Below are 26,995 nucleotides of genomic sequence, written 5' to 3'. Positions count from 1 at the left end.
GAATTCTACCAAACATTTAAGTGAGAAATAATACCAACTCTTTACAATCTCTTCCAGAAGACTGAAGTGAAGGGAAGACTTCAGTAGTCTCTTCAAAAGCGATGCTGGAACAACTGTACATCTACATGCAAAGAAATACTCAAAATGGTTTATAGACCTAAATGTAAAACGTGTACATATAAAACACTTAAGAGGAAATCTAGATGACCTTGAGGGTGACAGTGACTTTCTAGGTGCCACTGAAGGCACAATCCATGAAAGACAAAATTGATAAACCAGACTTCATAAAAATTAAAAACTGTTCTGTGAGAGACACCGTCAGGAGATTAAGAAGTCAAGCCTTGGACTCGTACAAAATATTTGCAAAGAACATGTTCGATAAAGAACTGTTATCTAAAATATACAAAGAACTCTTAAAACTCAACAATAAGAAAACAAACAACTCATTAAAAAATGGACAAAAGACCTGAACAGACAAAAAAGATAGACAGATTGTAACAAGCACATGAAAAGATGCTCCACTACCTTTGTCATGGAAGTGTAAATTAAAACAAATACCCACTACACAGCTATTAGAATGGCTAAAATCCAGAACATCAACAACATCAAATGCTGGTGAGGATGTGGAGCAACAGGAACTCTCATTCACTGCTGGTGTGTAGGCGAAATGGTACAGCCACTTTGGAAGACAGTTTGGCAGTTTCTTTCAAAATTAAACACGCTCTTACCATCAGACCCAGCAACTGCACTGCTTGATATTCACCTAAATGAGCTGAAAATGTGTCCCCACAAAAACCTGGTGACAGCAGGGGAGACGGTGAGCAGCGATCAGATTCAGAATGTTTTAGAGGAAAATAATAGGACCTGCTAATGGATGAGTAAGTGAAGGGACGGAAAGAGTGAAATTAAGAGCAACTTTTGGTATTTTCACAGGAACAACAGATTGAAGATGAGTAAGTCACAAAACATTCGGACACTGTATGAACAAACAGCACAAGATGCAATGAAAGGTGAGGATAAAAACAGCAGTCATACATTTGGAGTATTAAAAGCAAATGTAAAGACAAGGAAAGCTAATATAGAGGATCAAAACAGATCCAACCTCTGCTGACGTGGGTTCAGAAGTGTAGCTTATGGCCTGAAGAGGACTGAATGTCCATTCTCTTTCCCAGTTTGCTCTCTCTGAGGATTCTGGTTAAGGACACACCAGAGAATTTCTGGTAGATCTGAACTATTTTATCTAAAGGGGGATTCAAAGCCAAACAAACAAACAACACAAAAACAAAAAGCAGGGGTTGGAGGAGTTTCCCCAGGTCCAGGTGCTCACAAGGAGTTGAAACAATTTCTAAGAAATACATAGATGCTGGGGACTTCCCTGGTGGTCCAGCGGTTAAGACTCCACGCTTCCAATGCAGGGGGTGTGGGTTTGATCCCTGGTTGGGGAACTACGATCCCACACGCTGCATGGCACGGCCAAAAATAAAATAAAATTTAAAAAGGAGATCAAACAAACAAACAAAAGAAATACATAGATGCCATTCTCACCTACCCAAAGAAAAGCCTTATCACTCCCAGGCTATTAACAGTAGGCTCTAAAGACATCATAAGGAGGAAAACAAATCATCTTAATGAACAGATCTGTTCAGTGCTTTTGTTCCACTGAGGGGCCACTAATCTGAGGCAGGCCAAGTGGCAAACACAACATTAGAAGTAATACTCCAAGGCTTGTACCTTTATTTAAATCCTTGGCAACTCTCTAATCAAACAACTCTTTTGAGATTGCTCCCAAATGTCTCTAATCCTTTATGACTTTTAGAAAGAACCCCGTAATTTTCATTGAAGAGCTTCTAATTTATCTAAAATTCTAAGTCTATGAAAGTGGCTCAAGCCCCATGGATTGTATATCTCACGTCTTAAAGGATACACTAAAGACATGCCCAGCTTTAAAGACTAATGCTAAAAATTTTTAGAAAGAAAACACTAAAGAATGCCTGTTTTCCAGAGCTATCTCAGAATACAGCTAAAAACTGACTCTCTACTCAAGTGGAATCAGAGTTTGTAGAATTTATTCAACAAAACAAATGGAAAAGAAGCTCTTACTCTTTGCAGGCTAAATGCTGCGTGCTCTATCAGTGGGTGAGGGAGAACTCTGGACGTTCACTGTAGCATGAAATCTCATCTCATATATAAGAGACCACAGATGCAGTGGCATAATTGACGCTAGGGTGATCAATTCATGCCCAGGGCTTTCCTGGTTGTAACACTGAAGGCCCGAATCCTGAGATCCCCACTCTCACACCAGACAAACTGGGACAGTTGGTCACACTAAGTTTAACCCAGCCCTTATTTCCCCGGTTCTGTTGTCTAGTGTGTCACCAGAGGCTACTGCATCCCCAAATTTCTTAAAGTAACAATCAGGCGCTTGGCTAAAGGCACTCCTGAGCTAAATAAGCCCAATACTGAAATCCAATCTTCCCAGGTGCACACGATCACTGAAGCTTTTCATTCTTACTCACCTGTCCATTCTCATCCCTCAATCTTAATATTTATGACCTTATTTTTCCTAGATGTGGGGACATCCATGACTGAGAACGTTTTCAGAATTTAATAGCCAACGAAACGGGGGAGGGGACGCTTCCTGGCAAGATGACAGTAGAGACCCAGGCCTCTACCTACCCCATTCCTAGATTCCCAATGAGACGATCAATGAAATAGTAAAAGAATTTAAGACTTCCTTCAGTGCTCAACATTAGGGAAAGGTTCTCAATACGCCAGAAATTACAAGGAATTGTGCTGGATACAGTATAAGTGGAATGAGATGAAAGAAGGGCAGCACCCTAATGTAAATCAACTATATTTCAATTAAAAAAAAAAAATACTGACACCCTGGACCCACAACAGATTAGCTTCATCAGAATTTCTGGGGTTGGGTTTCCCCGGTGGTGCAGTAGATAGGAATCCACCTGCCAATGCAGGGGACATGGGCTCTAGCCCTGGTCCGGGAAGATCCCACATGCCGTAGAGCAACTAAGCCCGTGCGCCACAACTACTGCAGCCCATACACCTAGAGACCGTGCTCTGCAACAAGAGAAGCCACCATAATGAGAAGCCCATGCACCGCAATGAAGAGTAACCACGCTCTCCTCAACTAGAGAAAGACCGCGTGCAGCAAAGAAGACCCAACGCAGCCAAAAAATAAATAAATAATAATAATTTAAAAATAGAATTTCTGGAGTTGAGGCCCAGGCACTGTATTCTTGAAAGTGCCCCACGGGATTCTCATGCAGAGGAGGGTTGAGGGGCACTGTCCTTGGGTAATGCTGACCAAAGCAGCTGCCTGTGTATCATTTGGGGACCCCAATTCAAGAGCACTCATTTGGCCCCAATTTATTTACCTGGTATCCCTTTATGGCAGAAGCTGTACTAAGTTCTGAAGCTGCAGAGTTGAATGACATGATCTTGTCCGTAAGGATTTTACCCTGAAATGAGTGAGGTGAAACTGGCTAAGTGTTAGAACAGAGCTGGGCATGGGACATAGTGGAGGAACAAAGGGGGACTAAAAAAAAAAAAAGGGCAGCATCCTGATAAATATATCAAGCAGATCCTGAGAGTAGTGCTCCCCCTCTAGCTCAGAAGGTGCAGAGCAGAAGGGCAGGAGAGGCTACAGGGCACCCAGAGGCCTGTAGCCTCTGCAGGACAGTGTTAAATGCACACCACCCGCGGGACCCATAGACCCCCAGACGTGTTGCTGGTGCAAGTCATCGCTTTGCGAAGAGAACCAGGCATTGTGGAGGTAAGAAACTGGAGCGAGCAGGTATGCCAGGAATGGTCCAAAAGCTGCCAGGGTTTGCTCATACTGTGAGCATCTATACCACCCAAAGACAGAAACAAGTCATTCAGTACACTCCAGTTCATCAACTCTCTCATCTGGTCCTGCAAAGATACATTTTCTTCCTCCTCCTTCAAGTGAAGGATTTGGTCGGGAACCTATACTAAGTTTTTCAGAACAAACCTTAACACCGACTTGCCTATCAGCCGGTGCTAGTCCTTTTTCTATAAGGAAAAACAGACAAGGAAAAATCACTAGACTCAGGCAAAAGTATTACAGTTCTAAGGAAAGGAACCAGTTTGACAGAAACTGTCTCTTCCGAAAAAGTGTTACTCAAACGGACAGAAAAAAATTTTGTAAAATTCTCAGTATTTCAAGAAGCCGCTTGATTCAAGAGGGCACTGCACCTGTGAAAATGGGGCAAGCAGCTGTGAGGATGGAGCAGCGTGAGATCAGGAAAGGTTGCTTGGAGTTGACTTGTTTTTAATACGTATGGCTTCATTTAAAATGATGATAGCTGGAGTGAACAACAGAAGGCGTGCTGCAGAAAAATCAAATTACCGAAGTAAATGAGAACTCGAGAAATTCTCCCAGAACTCAGAGGGAAAACAAAAACTAGTGACAGAATAAATAAGACACGAGGGGCAGATTCTGGAAGCCAAAACAGATGTAACAGGAATCTTAGGGAAGAAAGCAGAAAACAGAAATGAAAGAATAGTCAAAGAAATAACAGAAGAATATTTTCCAAAGTTGTGAAAAGGCCTGAGTCTGTACTACAAAATGGCTGACCAAATATATAAACATATTCTGTTCAAAATTAAATATAAAATACTACAAATGTCCAAAGGAAAAAAACACAGTTTGCCACAATATAATCAATTTGAAGATGATCTCAGATATCTTCCTAACATCAAACATCAGAGGTCAAGGGGACAATATCTACAGAGTTTAAAGGTGGAAAGCTTGTTACTCGAGAATCCTATAGCCATTCAAGGAGATATGAATATGTGTAGGTATAGTAGTAAGTCACACTCATGTTATTTTCATCATTAAACTGGCAAAAATATTTTTAAATCGTAATGCCCAGTGTTGCCTAGGGTGAGATAAATAGGCTAGTAGAAGTAACTAATAACCATGTTTCATACATTGTAGGTAGAAAGGTAAACTGAGAACAATCTTTCTGATTAAGCGTCTGACAGTACAATATGTACCGTCTTTACATATCGACACTCTCATCCTCACCCAGGTATCCCACTTCTGGTAACTTTTCCTAGAGAAATACTTACAGGTGCAGACAAAGATGTATATACAAAGATGTTCACAGGGCAATATATATGATACCAAAGCACTGGAAATGAATGGCATGACAAAACTAGGGGATTACTATTTAAGCCATTTTTTAAAAATCACATTTTCAAAGAATATTTAATAGGGGAAAATGTTCAAGATATAAAATTATTGGAAAAAACAAGATGTAAAACATTATACCTAACATGATATTAATTTTCTAAAAAAATAAATAAACATATATTCCCAAGTATAGGAAAAAACACTAGAAGGAATTAGACCAAATAGTTATGAATGATGTTATCTCTGTGTGGTGATATTATGATGTACTTTTGTTATCCAGCTTATACTTTCTTATAGTTTGTAAATTTTCTACAATGACCATCAATCCTAATTTTTCTTCATATTTAACATCTCTGAATTTGGAATACATCTTAAAATTGATAGCATCTTTGACTGGATGACATATATTATTACTTTTGTACCTAGCAATAAAAACTAGAACAGTAAGTATGATGATTTTTTAAAAATCCAAAGGGAAATGTTCAATGAAGAGATCCTCAGAAAAGAGATATTCATTCCCCAAATAAAAATGACAGAACACTGCAGTCGGTGTGGGTGATAAGAGTTTTGGTTAGCTTTTTAAACCTTCCCCAATATAATTTTCCAGGGGACTAAAAACTCTTTCATAAAAACAGGTACAGAGGTGAAGATGACCTCAGGGTACACACCTTTCTCTCTTTTTTTTTTTGAAATTAACTTTTACGGAATGCTTGGTTTATAGTTAGGCTTCAAAGAGAATACATTCTTGAGGTTAATCATTCATTCTTGCTTTCTAAATAGGCAAAAAGAACTTTAATCCCACTTTGGGAACGGCTGCCTTTACTCTTCCACGTGGCAACTCTTCCCAAGAGACAGGAGGGCAGAGGGGATTGTGGAAATGGAGAGATGAGAAGGAACAGAGGTTAGGATAACAGAAAATTTGAATGAAGTTTCTTCTCTCCCTAGTTTGTATACACAGCGCCATCACATCACCCTCTACTACAGTGAACTCTGGGCACCAGAACTTCCAAAATGAAGTTAATGAATGAAACAGAAGCAGCCACTTAAACCTCTAAGTTCTGTTCCTTCATATACCTTTCAATTTCTCTCTTTAGTCACTCCTATCTCACATCTGATTTTCCACTGACAACTGAGGAAGATAGTTATGGTTTGTGGTTAACACTTAGGGAGGAAAAAAAGACTGTTGTCTCCAGATGCTCAGCAAGTTCCTATTCTCCACAAGGTACTAAGTGCTGTGTATAGTACAAGAATATATATAATACCGGCTCTGAAAAACCTTAGCTCTAGTAGATAAGACTTCTATATCAATTGCTACAGTCCAGAGGGGAAAGAGAGTTATGGCAAACACACTGAATAGTTGGTGCCCCTGACATTGTGGGTATTAAATTTTTTTAATATCACCCCTAAATAGGTGAGTTACACATGTAAACTCACAAGGGGAAAACATGACAAGGTGGAAGGAACAGTATGAACAAATATAAGGAGAAAGGTTTGTGCCAGGACCAATTTTAGGATAAAGCCACTATAATGAACTGACCAAGGACTATAATTTACATCTTTTTAAAAATTTTAAATGGTTATTGGGCCTAGAAGAATTATTCCACAGGAAGAGTTTAATGAATCTTCCATCATAGGGTATATAGTCTGGCCTTGAAATCTGTTGCAGGGACTGATTGATTCAGGAAAGTCAAATTCATTCCTGGTCTAGTCCTGGGTTCAATCCCTGGTCAGGGAACTAAGATCCCACAAGCTGCGTGGCATGGCCAAAAAATAAATAAATAAAATAAAATTTTTAATTGTAATAAAAATAAATAAATAAAAATTTTTAAAGGCTTCATTCATGGTCATTCCTCCACTGCCTTTACAGAAGTGGCAAAGAGGGAATACAGGTTATGCAATCAAATTAAAAGCCTAAAAAATTCCTTCCCAGAGCTCGTGCTTTTAGGAGTTATGTTATAGAGATAACATAATAGCCAAAGAGGGCATATGAAAACTGCCAGCCAAAGGGGAAAACTCCACCTACCCAACCCAGATGTAGAATTACCTCAATACAGTGTTACTGATTGAATGAACCATAAAGAATAAAAGGACCTCATAATTCATAGTAACACATCCATCCTCAGTTAAAAAAAAAACACATTTTTGTTACCTTTGGTGGTTTTCTTATAAAAAACGTGAAGGAGAATGTACAGATTGATCCAGACACTGTGTCATTTTGGAAAATTCTGTGTTGCCACATGGTTATTTGGATTAGCCACAAGGAAGTAAAGCATGGGTCACTGAAGGAACAGACTGTCATGGAAGATTCTAAAAGCTGTCTCTGGAGACCCCAGAGTATTAGATGAATGGCCATCTGTTTTGCAGAGGGTCTTCAAAACCCTTTCCAGCCAGGTGCTTTCAAGGATAGAATAAGTACTTCCTTTTGCCTGTATTGCCATGAATGAAAGGGAGAAAAGCCAATCCTTGGTTCGTTCATTTCACTCATTGATTCAATATTTATTAAAGAACCTACCATATTCAAAGTACTGTATTAGGTACTGTAGAAGGTACACATTTTCTGGAATCTAAAGTAGACAGAAGGCATTTTTAGAAAATTCCAAAAAAGACAAAAGACACAGGACCCAAGTAAAAATGGAATTTGCCAAGGAGTGCAATGAGAAGAAATCTCAATATGATAACTGTGCCAGGTGGGTTTGAAGAAGCCAGTGTTTATCAAAGCATTAAATAAGTAGTGTGACAAAACACCTAGTGGCACAGAGCTATCACTATGGCACGATTCTTCCAGCAGTAATACAGAAAGGCAATGATGAATTCCCGGGGAAAGGGAGAGCTACACAAGAAAGTCATGGTTCAAATACAAAGCTAGCTAAAGAATGGAGCACGATTCTGAGCTTTCGATGAGGTATAAAATTTCGACCTGACATTTGCAACGTGTCCTCTCATCTGACAGAGGTTTAATAATTACAGTGGATGAAAACTTCTATGTATGCATCCAGTCACTCCGTTTGGTTCTACAGTTAATAACACACACATTAGCACTGTGAGGTACTGGTTTTCAAAGTTCAGAATCCATATACAAAGGAAGCATGGTCGTCTCATCAAAATTACAGATCAGTACGTAATCGTTATGCACTTCAAAAATGTGAAAGTAATGTTACGACTGAAATACCAGAAGTCAAGAGAGAACCTCTATATCTTGGTACAAAGGTAATCAATTAACAGAAAAAACCCTAAAACGTTAACTAACAAAAGTGAGCAAGAGTAAGAAAGAGTATAAGAGAGCCGATTCCATATTTCTCTTCATGAAAAAACTGATAGTCCTTAAAGTTGCTGGATGAAAAAACTGAAGTATTAAGCATATTTTATGAGTTAAGAGGGAGAGAATCACTAAAAGAATAAAATGCAAATACAGTGAAAAGTAGTTACTTCTAAGAAATGGAACTTGGAGGTAGATGGCAAAGAGTTTTTCACTTTACATTTTAGATCAACCTCCACTGTTTGAATTTTTATTTCCTAGTATATGTATTATTTTTAATATATTACTAACAATAATATGAATGAGGTACTGACAGGAAAGATCTCCAGGACATATTAAGTTAAAAAAAAAGCAAGTATTCTAGTAATATACCTATACATACATACACACACACACACACACACACACACACACACACACACGTATAAAGTCCCATTTGTGTTATTTTAAAAAAGCAGCAGTAACATAGATGTAAATATTTTAAGATTGCTATATCTATGTTAAGGCTTACAAAAGGACCAGATAGAGGAAGGTGAAAGAGTACTTCCACATTTTATTCTATACATTTCCATATTGTTTGAATCTAAGAATATATGTGCATTCATCTATTAATCGTTCAAATAATATTATTTTGTCCACACTTTTAACGAAAAAAGATTCCATGACTATATAATTAGTAGAGCTAGCCAAGTGGAAGAAAGAACAGCTTTGATCTCAGAAAAACCTGGATTCAAACACAAGCTTCACTAGGTATGTCACCTTGAACAAGTGGTTTTACCTCTCTGAGCTTCAATTTCCTTTTTTAAAGAAGTCTTCATGGAACTGTAATCCACATACCAAACAACTCACTGCCTGCTAGTGTGTTCACAGGACTGGGCAACCACAACAGACTAATTTCAGAGTATTTTCATACCCCTGAAAGAAACCAGGTACCCACGAGCAGTCAATCCCCATCGATTTTCTTTGCTGGGAAAAAAAATGGGGCTCAGAAGGGGATAACTACCTACATGACAGGCTTGTTACGAGAAATAAGTGAAATATATCAAAGCCTCCAGCACAGTGCCTGACCCTCAGTAGGTACTCATCACATGCGCTTCAAGTAAAGTTCACAACATAAATACTACAGAAATAAGCAAAAAGACTGGATATGATAAGAAAGTGTAAGAGAGGCAAATCCTTCCAAGTACCTAGGAACACACTCAGGTTCCTATCCTCAGAGCCTATGACACCAGCTATGCCCTCTCCCCAATTCAACTGAATACCAAAAAATCCGGTATCAAGTCAAAAAAGCCCAAGTTTGAAAACGTCAGCCTTTAGGGGCATATTCTAGAGCGAACGTTTCAGAAGAGACACATCCTCAACCCTGTAAAACGTGAACAGCAAGAAGCAAATACTGCAGTTGCTGAGCAGGGAAGAACACAGTAAGTTCATGTTGGACAAGCGGTTGAAACCATACTGTCATGGTCCTACTTTTCAAAGCGAAAATAAACATGGCACGTGCTCATCTGGCTGTTCAAGCACTTTCCACTTAAATGGCAATTCCTCAAGCCTACTGACTGCAGCCTGAAGTTATAATTTATTACTGTTTCTGTATGATTCCCGTGCCTCGGCAGAAAGCAGAACGTAGCACCTACGGTTTCAAGACCCATGAGAGGTAATAAAGTATAATTATTCAGAATTTATGATTAAGCCATATATTAGAGGTACTTTTTACTTCAGTTGGTCAGTCAGAGGTTGGAGGAGCAAGGGAATGGGGTCAGAGGAAGAAGTAACAAAAGCCTTTTCCTTTGAATAAAAGGTCTAAATCAGGGCAGGATTGAGGGACACCTGGAGGATTTACAAAGATACTATGGTCTCCAAGCGAAGTCCCAGAGGAGCCCCAGGTAAACTCCTAGAGGCCTCTCTTCTTCCTGCTCACAGAGCTACGGGCTCCAACTCGAGGGCTCGGGTTGGCTCCAGAAATGGAACGTGGCACGTTTTCAGGTTATACACATCAAACAGTCACAGTGCGCTGGGACTTGCTGCTCTAAGACATAGGTATTTCAGAGAAGGTGAACCTCATCTAGAAAAATCCACGGGCCAGGCTCTGTAAATAAACCTGGCCCCCACCAATCTTCATAATGAGTCGCCATGTTCAAGTCGTAGTTTACAAAGCACTTTCCCATATACTTTCTGAGTTGGCCTCACAGTGACCCTGGGAAGCAAGTATCGTGAAGCACTAGTTTTGCAGTGGCGGCAGAGGTTCAGAGGGGAACTAACGATGCACAGCCGATGGACAAGAGGGGAGTCTGGAACCTGGTCACCTGATGGGAAACGGCCTTTCCATTATTCTGCCCTGAACTGCTGGTGAGCGAATGCCAACCCAAAAAAGAAATACTGTGCATTTCAATTTATATTGCTGTTTTCTTTTTTTGCCATAGAATTTTTACTTGGCAACTAAAGCTTTGAAATAGCTGATGGGTATAGTAATGACACATATGTGAAAATGAGATGTAGTTGGATTTAAGGAAACGAAAGTGAAGAGAGGAGATAGAACAGAGTCTTGAAGAGTGACATGTAAAAAATAATAACAAGGGGAGGGGGCATTGCCCAAAATGTTTACCTAGCACTCACCTTTGTCCTGCACCATCCCACCTCCACACTCAGCTCCTGGTTAATGAACATAATTTGGCTGATGTCCCTTGAACTGTATAATCTGTTCCACAAAAAATCAAACCCGCAGTTTGTCTCCAAGCCACCTTTAAGTCCCTAACTCCCTGGTTGCATTCAGTCTATGGAAAACATCTGTGGCAAAGTAAATCTTCCTACTCTGAGAAAAACCAGAGTGTGTTCTTTTTCCTTCTCTAAGTGTGTTTTGAAGTCCTGGTTGGAAAATTAGTGAAAATTGTAAATCTGTTTGCAAATCTGGTCATGTCTAACTCTGAGATTAGGGCAAAGATTCCAATTTAAAAGTAAAACCGTGACAACCCCAGTTAAGCGTGTCCTCAGGCACTGCAAGCAGGGCCTTCACTCAATTCCACAGGCAGTGGATCTATCACAGGCACCCGACACGTTCCCCATCAGACACCCCTGGAGTATTTACTTGAGACAGCAGGGTTCAGTCTGCACTTCCTCTGCAGACCAATATATTATTATAAATTGAGCTAAACTGTTTCCTTTTCATAAGTGCTATGAAGTTCAGATTTCAGACATCAGCACAGGGCTGAGGTCCCTCCACAAGGCTCTTTATAGTATTTGCCTTTTAAAAAGTAAAGAGAAAAGGTAGCTTTCGACCACGGCTGCTTTTATCTTTGTCTTGTTTTGGCTAAGAGGAGGTGTGGGAAAATTCATTTTAGAAATCAAACACGACATCTTAATAAGAAAATAGATTCTAAATACAAACTTTGGGTACAGTGGGCTATGCTTGGCCCAGTTCAGTCCGTTATCAGTTATTTAACCTATATCTGAGGGCAGGAGTTGGGAAACAAGGACTAGATAGTATGTCTTGGATATCAGCTCCTATAAAATAATAACACACTTCTTCTGTTTATCTCCTACAACAGAAAAAGGGAACCAGTGTATATTTTAAAATGTATATTCATTATAATATATAAGTCAAAGGACAACATAATTATTTAATATTTTCATTTTTAATGTTTTTCTGAGCCAAGAAAAACATAACTTTAAAAAGAAATGCAAAGCTGGGACGAAGTGAGAGAGTGGCATGGACATATATACACTACCAAATGTAAAACAGATAGCTAGTGGGAAGCAGCTGCAAAGCACAGGGTGATCAGCTTGGTGCTTTGTGACCGCCTAGAGGGGTGGGATAGGGAGGGAGGGTGGGCGGGAGACGTAAGAGGGAGGGGATATGGGGATATAGTATGCATATAGCTGATTCACTTTGTTATACAGCAGGAACTAACACACCATTGTAAAACAATTATACTCCAATAAAGATGTTAAAAATTTTTTTTTAATTAAAAAAATTTTTTTTAAAAAGGAAATGGAAAAGAAAGAAGCAAACACACCACCACTGTCACCTTCTTTTCTGCCCTTCTGAACAACTTAGGCATCACGCTGAGGGAGGGGGAGGAAGGCACAGAAGCCCAGAGCAGGGGGCAGCGCTGCAGTGGGGTGAGGAGGGACTCCAGGTGGTGGGGAGGGGATGGCCTGACACAGGTGTCAGAGCCCAAGTGGGCTAAAGTGACAAGTTCCAATCCACGCCTCTTACCTGCTGTGTAACCCTGGCTAAGTAACGACATTGATCTAACCTTAAATTTTTCTTTCTCAATATAGCTAACATCTACTTCTCAGGGTTACTGAGAAGATTCCAAGAAGATTTGACGTGTCATTATTCCCCAATAAACATAGCTGTTATTCATATACTATTGTTATTCCAGATACGTATATATGCACACATAGGAAAAAGACTGAAAAGGAATGTACTAAAATAGGCATGAACCTGATTTTTATATCCTTTCATTTTATACTTTTCAGACTTTCTTTTCTCTACAATGAGCATGTATTACTTTTTCAATCAGAAGAGAACACATGAGATGTTATTAATAGAAAGTAGTTGAGCCTTTACCATGTGTATTTACTACTTTTGTTTACAGAAAATTAATAAAGCTATTAAAAATAGCACCCTTCTGACTCTCACTTCTTTAAAAGGTGCAAAATAGTCATAGAAACTCCAACAGAGTATCCAAAAGGAAAGTGGTTTACTGGCTGAAACTATCACCCATTTATACTCACGGTAAATATCCACATCGGGTGGTCTCTTAAAAAATGAATTAATAATCTGTTCTACCTACAAATAATGCTCAAAACAATGGGGTAAAGACTTCAGAATAGAAACTCAGATGCTGAGGCAAGCAGGGGAGGGGCAGGCCAAGAGATGACCTTAACCCTAAAAGCATTCCCACCTAGAGATTTCAGTGAATTGGGATCCAATCTAAACGGTCCCTTTAGAGCAAGAAAAGCACCATACATGAAACCTGCAACCCACACTGGTCCCAGTTCTGCCTCACATGAAGTGAGTGACTTTGGGCAACTTAAGAAAGAACAGAACAATCCCTGCACCTTCCCCCCCACCCCCCACCGGCAAGGCTGTTTGGAGACTGAATGAAATTGCTTATGTGAAATTGATCTGTAAACTGGAAAGCAACATGCAAATGGAAGGCAAGAGATTTAGGGTTTACTTAGATCAGTGTGTAACAAACGCAGGACTCATCCATGAGAAGAATTGAAGAATTTACCACTGAATCGTACCAGGAGAAAGTAATTCCCTACGTAATGATCTTCCAATCTCCCTGCTGATATGAAGGACAAAGTCCAAGATTGGTACCATGATCCAGTTAACACCTCTTCATAACAGTTACTAAGGACAGAACAGGACTGAGGCTCAGGACCTGCAGCAAACAAAAGCGGTGGGCACTTAATTCTGTTTTACTTTCTTTCTATAAACTCTCTTCTTTTTCTAACAACGCTTCTAATTATGTCAAGTGATACTGGTTTTCCATTTAAGATAGTGATATAAAATCTCCCCCACAAAATTTATTTTGACGAAAGAAAAAAACCTGAGTTAATCTAGAGAGAAATGTTACATAAGTAATAATAACATGGGTAGCACACGGATATGGCAAAAACCATGAAGCTGATGTGCGAATGACTGAAATTTGGAAAACACTTAATGATGAAATGTCCGAAAGGGCCACTCCAAACTCATAATTCCTAGAAGGCAAGGACCAAGTTGTATCCATCTCCAGTACTCCAGAACCTTATGCAGCACGCAGAAACACTCTATTCATTGGGAGATCATTCTTATTGTAAATACTCGGTTTGAGCCTTGGTGCTTCCTGGCTCTAAAACCAAACACATGAGTAGACTCCCCCAGGCAGGTAAGAGTGAGAGCAGCCCGAAATAATCAGGAGATCAGAGCCAAGGACAGAATAAACCCTGAGAAGCTGTTCAAAAAAAAGGATGCTGTTTGCACACTGTGCGTCAGAAAACAAAGAGAAAGTCTAAAAATAAAACAAAAAACTTAGGGCAAAGAAACAAAAAGCAAAGCTCCACAAACACCACAGCTTCAGTTAGCCTGACCACAGCTGAATTACTGCTTCCCAAAGAACTACGTGAGGGAAATGAGGGAAACTCAATTGGGGTGGGGGGTGAGGGGTGGGAGGGAGGCTGTGTTGTCAGGTCAGCTATTTTTGAGAAGAACCTAAATTCACTACAAACCTATATAGCTAGGGAAATATTTTAAACTTCACACTGATAGGTTGACTTAGATGATTTAGTAGCACTGATGAAAAATCTTGAAAACTTCAGCATATTTGGGGAACTCCATGAACACTGGGAACGAAAAGAAAAGCAATTCTAAAAATGAGCAGTATCGGAGAGATTGGTTCAAGATGGCGGAGTAGAAGGACGTGCTCTCACTCCCTCTTGTGAAAGCACCAGAATCACAACTAATTGCTGGACAATCATCAACAGGAAGACACTGAAACTCACCAAAAATGATACCCCACATCCAAAGACAAAGGAGAAGCCACAATGAGACGGCAGGAGGGGCACAATCACAATAAAATCAAATCCCATAACTGCTGGGTGGGTGACTCACAGACTGGAGAACACTTATACCACAGAAGTCCACCCACTGGAGGGAAGGTTCTGAGCCCCACACCAGGCTTCCCAACCTGGAGGTCGGAAAATGGGAGGAGGAATTCCCAGAGAATCAGACTTTAAAAGATAGAAGGATTTGATTTCAGGACTTCGACAGATCTGGGAGAGACAGAAACTCCACTCTTGGAGGGCACACACAAAGTAGTGTGCACATCAGGACCCAGTGGAAGGAGCAGTGACCCCACAGGAGACTGAACCAGACCTACCTGCTAGTGTTGGAGGGTCTCCTGCAGAGGCAGGGGGTGGCTGTGGCTCACCATGGGGACAAGGACACTGGCAGCAGAAGTTCTGGGAAGTACTCCTTGGCGTGAGCCCTCCTGGAGTCCACCATTAGCCCCACCGAAGAGCCTGCAGCCTCCAGTACTGGGTCACCTCAGGCCAAACAACCAACAGGGAGGGAACTCAGCCCCACCCATCAGCAGACAAGCAGATTAAAGTTTTACTGAGCTCTGCCCACCAGAGCAACACCCAGCTCTACCCACCAGCAGTCCCTCCCATCACGAAACTTGTACAAGCCTCTTAGATAGCCTTATCCACCAGAGAGCAGCTGGCAGAAGCAAGAAGAACTACAATCCTGCAGCCTGTGGAATGAAAACCACATTCACAGAAAGATAGACAAAATGAAAAGGCAGAGGACTATGTACCAGATGAAGGAACAAGATAAAGTCCCAGAAAAACAACTAAATGAACTGGAGATAGGCAACCTTCCAGAAAAAGAATTCAGAATAATGATAGTGAAGATGATCCAGGACCTCGGAAAAAGAATGGAGGCAAAGATCGAGAACATGCAAGAAATGTTTAACAAAGACCTAGAAGAATTAACAAACAAACACCTAGAACAATTAAAGAACAAACAAAGAGATGAACAATACAATAACTGAAAAGAAAAATACACTAGAAGGAATCAACAGCAGAATAACTGAGGCAGAAGAATGGATAAGTGACCTGGAACACAGAACAGCGGAATTCACTGCCACGGAACAGGATAAAGAAAAAAGAATGAAAACAAATGAAGACAGCCTAAGAGACCTCTGGGATAACATGTACCAACATTCGCATTATAGAGTCCCAGAAAGAGAAGAGAGAGAGAAAGGACCTGAGGAGATATTTGAAGAGATTATAGTCAAAAACTTCCCTAACATGGGAAAGGAAACAGCCACCCAAGTCCAGGAAGCGCAGAGAGTCCCAGGCAGGATAAACCCAAGGAGAAACACACTGAAACACACAGTAACCACCCTGATAAAAATTAAAGACAAAGAAAAATTATTAAAAGCAACAAGGGAAAAACGACAAGTAAAATACAAGGGAACTCCCATAAGGTTAACAGCTGATTTCTCAGCAGAAACTCTAAAAGCCAGAAGGGAGTGGCACGACATATTTACAGTGAGGAAAGGGAAGAACCTACAACCAAGATTACTCTACCCGGCAAGGATCTCATTCAGATTCAACGGAGAAATCAAAAGCTTTACAGACAAGCAAAAGATAAGAGAATACAACACCACCAAAGCAGCTCTACAACAAATGCTAAAGCAACTTCTCTAAGTGGGAAACACAAGAGAAGAAAAGGACCTACAAAAACAAACCCATAACAATTAAGAAAATGGTAATAGGAACATACATATCGATAATTACCTTAAACGTGAATGGATTAAATGCTCCAACCAAAAAACACAGGTTCACTGAATGGATACAAAAACAATACCCATATATATGCTGTCTACAAGAGACCCACTTCAGACATAGGGAAACATACAGACTGAAAGTGAGGGGATGGAAAAAGATATTCCATGCAAATGGAAACCAAAAGAAAGCTGGAGTAGCAATACTCATATCAGATAAAACAGACTTTATTAAAATAAAGAATGTTACAAGAGACAAGGAAGGACACTACATAATGACCAAGGGATCAATCCAAGAAGAAAATATCACAATTATAAATATATATGCACCTAACATAGGAGCACCTCAATACATAAGGAAAATGCTAATGGCTATAAAAGAGGAAATCAACAGTAACACAGTAATAGTGGGGGACTTTAACACCTCACTTACACCAATGGACAGATCATCCAGACAGAAAATTAATAAGGAAACACACACTTTAAATGACACAACAGACCAGATAGATTTAATTGATATTTATAGGACATTCCACCCCAAAACAGCAGATTACACTTTCTTCTCAAGTGCACACGGAACATTCTCCAGGAGAGATCACATCTTGGGTCATAAATCAAGCCTTGGTAAATTTAAGAAAACTGAAATCATATCAAGCATCTTTTCCAACCACAATTCTATAAGATTAGAAATCAATTACAGGGAAAAAAATGTAAAAAACACAAACACATGCAGACTAAACACTACGTTACTAAATAACCAAGAGATCACTGAAGAAATCAAAGAAGAAATCAAAAAATACCTAGAGATAAATGACAATGAAAACTCGACGATCCATAACCTATGGGATGCAGCAAAAGCAGATCTAAGAGGGAAGTTTATAGCAATACAATCCTACCTCAAGAAACAAGAAAAATCTCAAATAAACAATCTAACCTTACACCTAAAGGAACTAGAGAAAGAAGAACAAACAAAACCCAAAGTTAGTAGAAGGAAAGAAATCATAAAGATCAGAGCAGAAGGGCTTCCCTGGTGGCGCAATGGTTGAGAGTCTGCCTGCCGATGCAGGGGACAGGGGTTCGAGCCCTGGCCTGGGGAGATCCCGCGTGCCGCGGAGCAACTGGGCCCATGAGCCACAATTGCTGAGCCTGCGCGTCTGGAGCCTGTGCTCCGCGACTAGAGAGGCCGCGATGGTGAACGGCCCCCGCTTGCCACAACTAGGGGGAGCCCTCGCACGGAAGCGAAGACCCAACACAGCCATAAATAAATAAATAAAATTAAAAAAAAAAAAAGATCAGAGCAGAAATAAATGAAATAGAAACAAAGAAAACAAAAGCAAAGATCAATAAAACTAAAAGCTGGTTCTTTGAGAAGATAAACAAAATTGATAAACCTTTAGCCAGACTCATCAAGAAAAAGAGAACCCTCCCAAACTCATTCTATGAGGCCACCATCACCCTGATACCAAAACCAGACAAAGATACTATAAAAAAAGAAAATTATAGACCAATATCACTGATGAATATAGATGCAAAAACCTCAACAAAATACTAGCAAACAGAATCCAACAACACATTAAAAGGATCATACACCATGATCAAGTGGGATTTATCCCAGGGATGCAAGGATTCTTCAATATATGCAAATCAATCAATGTAATACACCATGTCAACAACTGAAGGATAAAAACCATATGATCATCTCAACAGACACAGAAAAAGCTTTTGACAAAATTTAACATCCATTTATGATAAAAACTATCCAGAAAGTGGGTAGAGAGGGAACCTACCTCAACATAATAAAGGCCATATATGACAAGCCCACAGCAAACATCATTCTCAATGGTGAAAAACTGAAAGCATTTCCTCTAAGATCAGGAAGAAGACAAGGATGTCCACTCTCACCACTATTATTCAACATAGTTTTGGAAGTCCTAGCCACAGCAATCAGAGAAGAAAAAGAAATAAAATGAATCTAGCTGGAAAAGAAGAAGTAAAACTGTCACTGCTGATGACATGATATTATACATAGAGAATCCTAAAGATGCCACTAGAAAACTACTAGAGCTAATCAATGAATCTGGTAAAGTTGTAGGATACAAAATTAATGCACAGAAATCTCTGGCATTCCTATACACTAACAACACAAGATCAGAAAGAGAAATTAAGGAAACAATCCCATTTACCATTGCAACAAAAAGAATAAAATACCTAGGAATAAACCTACCTAAGGAGGTAAAAGACCTGTACTCAGAAAACTATAAGACACTGGTGAAAGAAATCAAAGATGACACAAACAGACAGAGAGATATACCACGTCCTTGGATTGGAAGAATCAATACTGTGAAAATGACTGTACTACCCAAAGCAATTTATAGATTCAGTGCAATCCCTATCAAATTACCAATGGCATGTTTTACAGAACTAGAACAAAAAAAATCTTAAAATTTGTATGGAGACACAAAAGACCCCGAATAGCCAAAGCAGTCTTGAGGGAAAAAAACGGAGCTGGAGGAATCACACTCCCTGACTTCAGACTATACTACAAAGCTACAGTAATCAAGACCATATGGGACTGGCACAAAAACAGAAATATAGATCAATGGAACAGGATAGAAAGCCCAGAGATAAACCCACGCACCTATGGTCAACTATTCTATGACAAAGGAGGCAAGGATATACAATGGAGAAAAGACGGTCTCTTCAATAAGTGGTCCTGGGAAAACTGGCCACCTACACGTAAAAGAATGAAATTAGAACACTCCCTAACACCTTACACAAAAATAAACTCAAAAAGGATTAAAGACTTAAATGTAAGACCGGACACTATAAAACTCTTAGAGGAAAACATAGGAAGAACACTCTTTGACATAAAGCACAGCAAGATCTTTTTTGATCCACCTCCTAGAGTAATGGAAATCAAAACAAAAATAAACAAATGGGACCTAATGAAACTTAAAAGCTTTTGCACAGCAAAGGAAACTATAAACAAGATGAAAAAACAACTCTCAGAATGGGAGAAAATATGTGCAAATGAATCAATGGACAAAGGATTAATCTCCAAAATGTATAAACAGCTCATGCAGCTTAATATTAAAAAACCAAACAACCCGATCAAAAAATGGGCAGAAGACCTAAATCGACATTTCTCCAAAGGAGACATACAGATGGCCAAGACATACATGAAAAGCTGCTCAACATCACGAATTATTAGAGACATGCAAATCAAAACTACAATGAGGTATCACCTCATACCAGTTAGAATGGGCATCATCAGAAAATCTACAAACAACAAATGCAGGAGATGGTGTGGAGAAAAGGGAACCCTCTTGCACTGTTGATGGGAATGTAAATTGATACAACCACTACGGAGAACAGTATGGAGGTCCTTAAAAAACTAAAATAGAATTACCATACGACCCAGCAATCCCACTCCTGGGCATATACCCTGAGAAAACCATAATTTAAAGAGACACATGCACCCCAATGTTCATTGCAGCAGTATTTCCAATAGCCAGGTCATGGAAACAACCTAAATGCCCATCGACAGACGAATGGATAAAGAAGATGTGGTACATATATACAATGGAGTATTACTCAGCCATAAAAGGGAACGAAATTGGGTCATTTGTAGAGACGTGGATGGATCTAGAGACTGTCCTACAGAGTGAAGTAAGTCAGAGAAAGAAAAACAAATATCGTATATTAATGCATATATGTGGAATCTAGAAAAATGGTACAGATGAACTGGTTTGCAAGGCAGAAATAGAGACACAGATGTAGAGAAGAAACGTATGGACACCAAGGGGGGAAAGTGACGGGGTGGTGGTGGTGGTGGAGAATTGGGAGATCAGGATTGACATATATACACTAATATGTATAAAATAGATAACTAATAAGAACCTGCTGTATAAAAAATAAAATAAAATTGAAAAAGATGAAAATAAAAATTAGCAGTATCTTTTAAGAAAACTTAGTCACATGTAGATGTTTTATTATCACTATAAAAAACCTGAAAAGTTTATTTCAAAAGACATATGCAAAATATGTACCCAATAACCTAAAACCTAGACACTAGAGCATCAGTATAGCTTTGATCCTCCCAATTACCAAGCATAAAGTAGCAGTCTCCTTGGTGAAGGGGTATCGCCAAACCAGGTGTCTCTATGTCCCATGAGATCTTAAAACCAACGTGCCAAATATCAGGATCTCTGCCTTCGAGTTGAGGGTCATCCTCACTTTCCTCTTCAGGGTCTGTCAAAAGAGAAGAGAGTTGTCAGAATGGAAATGTTTCATCTAAAGTTCTGGGTTTCATAACAGTTACCTTAGGAATAACTGAGGTTTTAATAAAATATGGATAAGTGAACTATATACTCTTTTTACGTCATATTTTTTTAAAAAACACATTCTTTAGAATACTGTTAACATGTCATTTATTTTTTAATCAAAAAAATCTGAAAATGGTGAGGAAATAACCACACATACCAAAGAAAATGAAAGAAGGTTATTTTGTTCAATTCCATGTAACTAAATTAGAAAATCTGGATAGGTTTTTAGGAAAACATTAATGACCAAAATTGACCCCAGAAGAGGTAGAAAAGCTAAAAAAAAGCCAAAGAAGGTATAGGGGTAGTTGTCAAAGAACACAGGAGTAGAGAGCTGCAAAGGAGAATTCTATCAAAAAATTAAGAAGTGGGTAATTTCAATCCACTGTAAATTGTTCAAGAGCACAGAAAAAGAAAAGTGTTCAAATTCTTTTCATAAAGACAAAATACGCATCAAACTCCAAAGCAAGCACACACACACACACACACACCACTCTCACATCTGAAAATCAATGCATATTTCTTAAATACAGTACCGATGGTCCCCAACTTAACGATTTTTCAACTTTACAATGGTGTAAAAGCAACATTCATTCAGTCAAAACCATACTTCGAATTTTGAATTTCATCCTATCCCAGGCTAGCGACATGCAGAACAATACTCTCTTGTGATGCTGGGCACAGGCAGCTCCAAGTCAGCCACGTGATCAGAAGGGTGGAGAACTAATACACTTACAACCATTCTGTACCCATACAACCATTCTCATTTTCACTTTCAGTACAATATTCAATAAGTTACATGAGATATTCAACACTCTGTTACAATATACTTTGTGTCTGATGATTTTGCTCAGCTGTGGGCTAATGTAAGTGTTCTGAGCAGGTTTAAGGCAGGCTAGGCTAAGCTATGATGTTCGGTAGGTTAGGTGTATTAAATGCAGCTGTGACTTATATTTTCAACTTACAATGGGCTTATTGGGAGATAACCCCAGTAGGTCATGGAAGATCTATATAAGAAAACAGAATCCAAATCCAGCAGCATATTAAAAGGATAACTTTCCATGACCAAGTAGAACTTATTCCATGAGTACAAGGATAGTTCAATATGCAAAAGTCTATACTTAAAATTCATCATATTCATAGATGAAAACAAACAAACAACAGATATATGAGTCACCACAATTACACAAATGTATGTGACAAAATATATCCTTTCATGGTAAAAACCTCAATAAGATAGCAATGGGTGGCTAGTTCCTTAACATGATACAATACAGATCTATCTCAATCCCAAAGCCAGCATATTTTAATAGGGAAACATTAGAAACAGTCCCAAAGTTAAGACAATGCCCTTTATCACAACAATGACTCACTTAAACAAATGTAAAGACATATTATGTTCCCGGGAAATAAGACGAAACATCATGGAAATGCCGGTTCTCCCTAAATCACCTATAAATTTGACACAAACACAACAAAAATACCAACAGGATTGATTTTTTAGGTGAGTGGGTCAGGTCACTAGACAAGCTGATTCTCTAATTCACATAGAAATATAAACAAGCAAGCACAGACATGGAATTTTTTTTTTTAACTATACAAAGAGCTCCTACACATCAATAAGATAAAGATCAATTATCACATAGAAAAATGGGCCAAACTTATAACGACAGAACACATAAAATGAAATGAGTTTGTAAACATATAAAATGATGTTCAAACTTATTTATGTAAGAGAAATACAAAGCCATAATCGATATTTTTCACCTATCAGATCACAAAAAAATCAAGCACTTTGATAAAATATGGTGTTAGTCAGAGTGCAGCAAAATGGCACACTCATATTCTCTGTAGAAGACTATTTGGCAATTCCTATCAAAATTACAAATACATAAACCCTTTGAACTTATAAGAATTCTACAATTCCACTTTTAGGAATGTATACTAAAATTCCTACTTGCAGAGGTCACAACTTGAGTGAGGATATTTACCGTAATACTGTGTATAAGAGCAAAAGATCAGAATAACCTAAATACCCATCAATAAGTTTCTGGTTTAATAAATTATGAAATGTCCGAGTAATCAATACTATACAGCCACTAAAAGTAACATGAGTATGCACTGATAGAGAACTATCTGATATATTTTTAAGGGAAAGAAAGGCATAGGCTATAATTTGTGTAAGAAGTACAAACACACACACGTACGTATACGTACATATAATATTTCTGGAAGGAAAGTCAAGGCTGACTTTTCTGGGCAGAGAACTACGTGGCTGGGATGAGGAGTGGGAGAGACGTAAAGGAAGTGGAAGGCAGACACTATGGTTCACCTACACTAAGAGTCCTGCACTTACATAAAAACTTGTAAAAGTTCACCTAAGAAATATTTACTGAGCAGTTACTGTATACAAGGCACTGACCTGGGCACTTGGGGTATATCAGTAAATGAAACAAAGACCTAGGCCCAGGGGAGCTTTCTTTCCAGGGGAGCTGTAAATGTTCATCACTGATTACTAAAAAAGGGAACATTTTAAATTCCATTAGACTTTAATCCACTAGACTCTGGTCTTCAAGGGCAGGGTCCATTTTTCTGTTTCATCCACATTTAGAGCCGCAGTGACTGGCATATAAAAAGCATCCAATGAACATCTGTACTAAATTGCCTGCTTAAAAACAAAATGTTCTTTCAGTTCACACCATTCACGGTCCTTACTACGCTAGATGGCAGGAAAAGAAAATGTTAATTATGGGGGGAGAAAAAAATGCAAATTAAATCAAATAATGTAATAAAGCGTGACACTGCTAAATTAGGACAGTTCTCAATATTAAAGAAATCTAGAGAAGAGGCAGGTTCAATGAGGATTAGAATGGGTAGAGCAGAATTCTTGGAGAAGATCAAACTTGAGAGACAAGTACGGTTTAGACTCACAGAGGGCAGAGTACAAAAGATGTAAAGTTTTATGCCATCAAAATGGACAATAAAGCATGTTTTACTTAGGCTGCATCAGGTGCACGCCACATACACAATCCAAAAGTATGTGCTCCCAGATGGCACATATTCTCATACAGAGTCCCTAAATTCTGAACATCTCACTCTCCAGTAACTGTGCACCAGGGTCAGAGGCAGTAAGAGAAAGGAAAAAGAAACTCCCCTTTATAACTATTTGCTCCCATTACTTTGCATAGGTATGGTGAAAAAAAATCAGACCAGAAATCCAAGTTCATGGTCTCTTCAAAGACGGAATGCTACCAGAACCTTTACGGACACATGCAACTGTGGAGATCTTCAATTCTCTAAGTTTGAATCTAAAATCTGGGACTTCCCTGGCAGCACAGTGGTTAAGAATCTGCCTGCCAATGCGGGGGACACGGATTCAAGCTCTGGTCCGGGAAGATCCCACATGCCGTGGAGCAACTAAACCTGTGCGCCACAACTACTGAGCCCGCGCACCTAGAGCCTCTGTTCCACAACAAGAGAAGCCACCACAATGAGAAGCCTGCACACCACAATGAAGACCCAATGCAGCCAAAAATAAATAAATAAATTTATTCAATAAAATAAAATAAATTCTGCCATAGGAACATAATCTTACCTTTTATCATATGTGTTATTTCTGATACATATTTTCTCAAATACTCTTTAGTTAAGAGCAATTTTTAGCTAGATTTCTTTAAAGTCATAGAATTAAAAAGTCCAAAGCCAGGTGAATCCCAAAAACATTTTAAAGAGAGTCCTCTGGAACAGGAGTGTCAAATACCTTATATATCAGAGGACACAATAAATTCACTGGTTGTGGCTTTTCTGAGGACTGGTGTAGAATGACTCTGAAATTTTCTCTAGGCTCAGCAGGAAGGAGTGGTATGATTGATTACTGATGTCTGTCACAGGCACTTGAAGGGAGGTAGCAGCATCAGAACTAGATATTTGCTGTCCATGTCTGATGACATTTTCCAGGAAGTTCCTGTACATAATATATAGTTATACATAATACACAGTTACACCTGAAAATACCAGAATTTGCAAAACTAGATCCTATGGACCAGAAAAGAGCTCACGAAGATATATAGCTTGACCTTTACTATATTTTCTGAACAAATCTAAAGTTAGCTGCCCACTGATAAAAGTGCTTTGTGTAAAAATACCAGTTTCCAGCTACTCTTGAATTATAAGCTCAAATATCACTGGGGCAGTCACAAGTGGCTGTAGGTAAGAAGTAGCTGCCCGTTTTAGACAAGGCACTAGTGGCAGTCCCCAGTCAGCCACTTGACTCTTTTGCAGTACCTGCCTAGCCCCGACAGGCATTCAAGTCCATGAACCTTGCTCTAGCCTACAGGCAAATCAGGCCTATCCCCTGCTTTTATAAAGTTTAACAGGAACAGAGTCAGGACCATTCATTTGCATCCTGTCCACAGCTGCTTTCACACATAACAACAAGGTTGAGCAGCTAAGACACAGACCATAAGGCCCATAAAGCTGAAAGTCTTTACTCTCTGGTCCTTTATACAGAAAACATTTGCCAACTGCTGCTCTAGAGTCTTGATATCTGTGATTTGACAGGGGTAACTACAGCACATATTAGTGAGGAAGCCGAGGCTGAAAAAAGTAATAATGATGCAATGTGACTAACACCCTAATGTTGAAACCGAGCAGGGCCCTATGGGGCTCCCAGGCATGGAGGCCTTTTTGTCCCCCATTTCTTATAGGCAAGACTCCAGCCTCCATGACCTTCCCTGAGTTCCAAAGGGCAGATTCGAACAGTTGATAATCAAGGGGGGGAGCAGCCAGGAAGCCACCTGAGGCAAGATTAAAGGGACCAGAGAAGCGCTTCAAGATTAGGAGACCCTGCACACACCCTAATCTTGTCAACAACCCCACCCTTTAGAAACTCTGCAGAAGAAAGAACAATGCAAGACTGTTACTGCCTTGATCCTTATTACATACCCCTGACCACTGAGCCCCGACTATAAGACCTCTCCCTATTCCCCAAGGAGGGGGCAACACTTGAGGTGCTGGCCTGCTGTGTTCCCCCCTTTGCCTGGCAAAGAATAAAGCCAGCCTTTCTCTCCCCTCCAGAACTCTGTCTCTGTATCTCATTTCCGCACCGGCGCACAGGGAGCCAAGATTTTGGCAGCAGTGTCATGTGACTAATACCAACATACAATATAATAAAGCAATTAATGCTAAATTATTTGATAAGATCAATTTAACAAAAGAATATTGATATGAGAACTCAATATTTATATGTGTGATACCCCAAGGCTTTCAGGCTGCTTCATTCTAGAGGGTCCTAATGATAACAGATGTAGCAAGTAGCCCAAGATAAAAGAATAGAGACATTTTAAGAAGACTATGTCCCTCCCTGGTCAAATCAACGACAACTTAACTTTAAAAAGAAATGATTTTTAAACTACAAAGACAATGATTTTCAGGTAGCTTTAACGCCACCAAGTATGGACGTTCTAAAAAGGGATCAGCTTTATAGGCTAACAGACTGGTTGACTACTTTCCCCTCTAAATTTCATCCTCACACTCTTCTCAATATGGAACCAATAAAGTCTTGAACAACAAACAGAGACAGTAATTGCAATCAGTGTTGCCTGATGTCTCCCATAAATCCAGCACCTTTGCAATGTGCTCATTAAAATAATGTTTTGTTGAAAGTTTGTTTCCTCCGTCAGCTGGGTAGGCAGGAGGGAAGCTGTATGTCTGATAAATTTTTTATTGCATAAATACAGTGTTGCCCACTTTCTCAATAAAATCAACTTGCAATTACCTATAGCAACTGCAACTGATTACTGTTCCCCTATGTTATTTTGGAAACAAGCAGAGGCAATTGGCTCCTACTTGCCTTTGAACTTCAGTAACGTTGAAATGATTTTAAGTATCTCAATGTGTTTGGTGCATTCCCAGCTCCCACCAACCAAACTACTAAAGAAGTGAAAGATGTGAC

The 26,995-nt window shown here is 39.3% G+C and overlaps 1 protein-coding gene across 5 annotated transcripts in view; it reads right to left on the bottom strand.

The window, feature by feature from the left end:
• Positions 1-26,995, bottom strand: part of FTO (FTO alpha-ketoglutarate dependent dioxygenase) — a 375,649-nt gene that overhangs the window by 226,140 nt on the left and 122,514 nt on the right. For all 5 annotated transcript variants that reach the window (XM_067719388.1, XM_067719387.1, XM_067719386.1 and 2 more), the window contains exon 4: positions 20,828-20,971. In XM_067719388.1, coding sequence (XP_067575489.1) covers positions 20,828-20,971 — 144 coding nt within the window. The remainder of the gene's footprint in view (positions 1-20,827; positions 20,972-26,995) is intronic.

This window comes from Pseudorca crassidens, chromosome 20 (assembly GCF_039906515.1).
Source record: "Pseudorca crassidens isolate mPseCra1 chromosome 20, mPseCra1.hap1, whole genome shotgun sequence".
Classification (NCBI taxonomy): Eukaryota; Metazoa; Chordata; class Mammalia; order Artiodactyla; family Delphinidae; genus Pseudorca; species Pseudorca crassidens.
The sequence above is the reverse complement of the archived record's forward strand: the minus strand, read 5'-3'. Positions and strand labels throughout refer to the sequence as shown.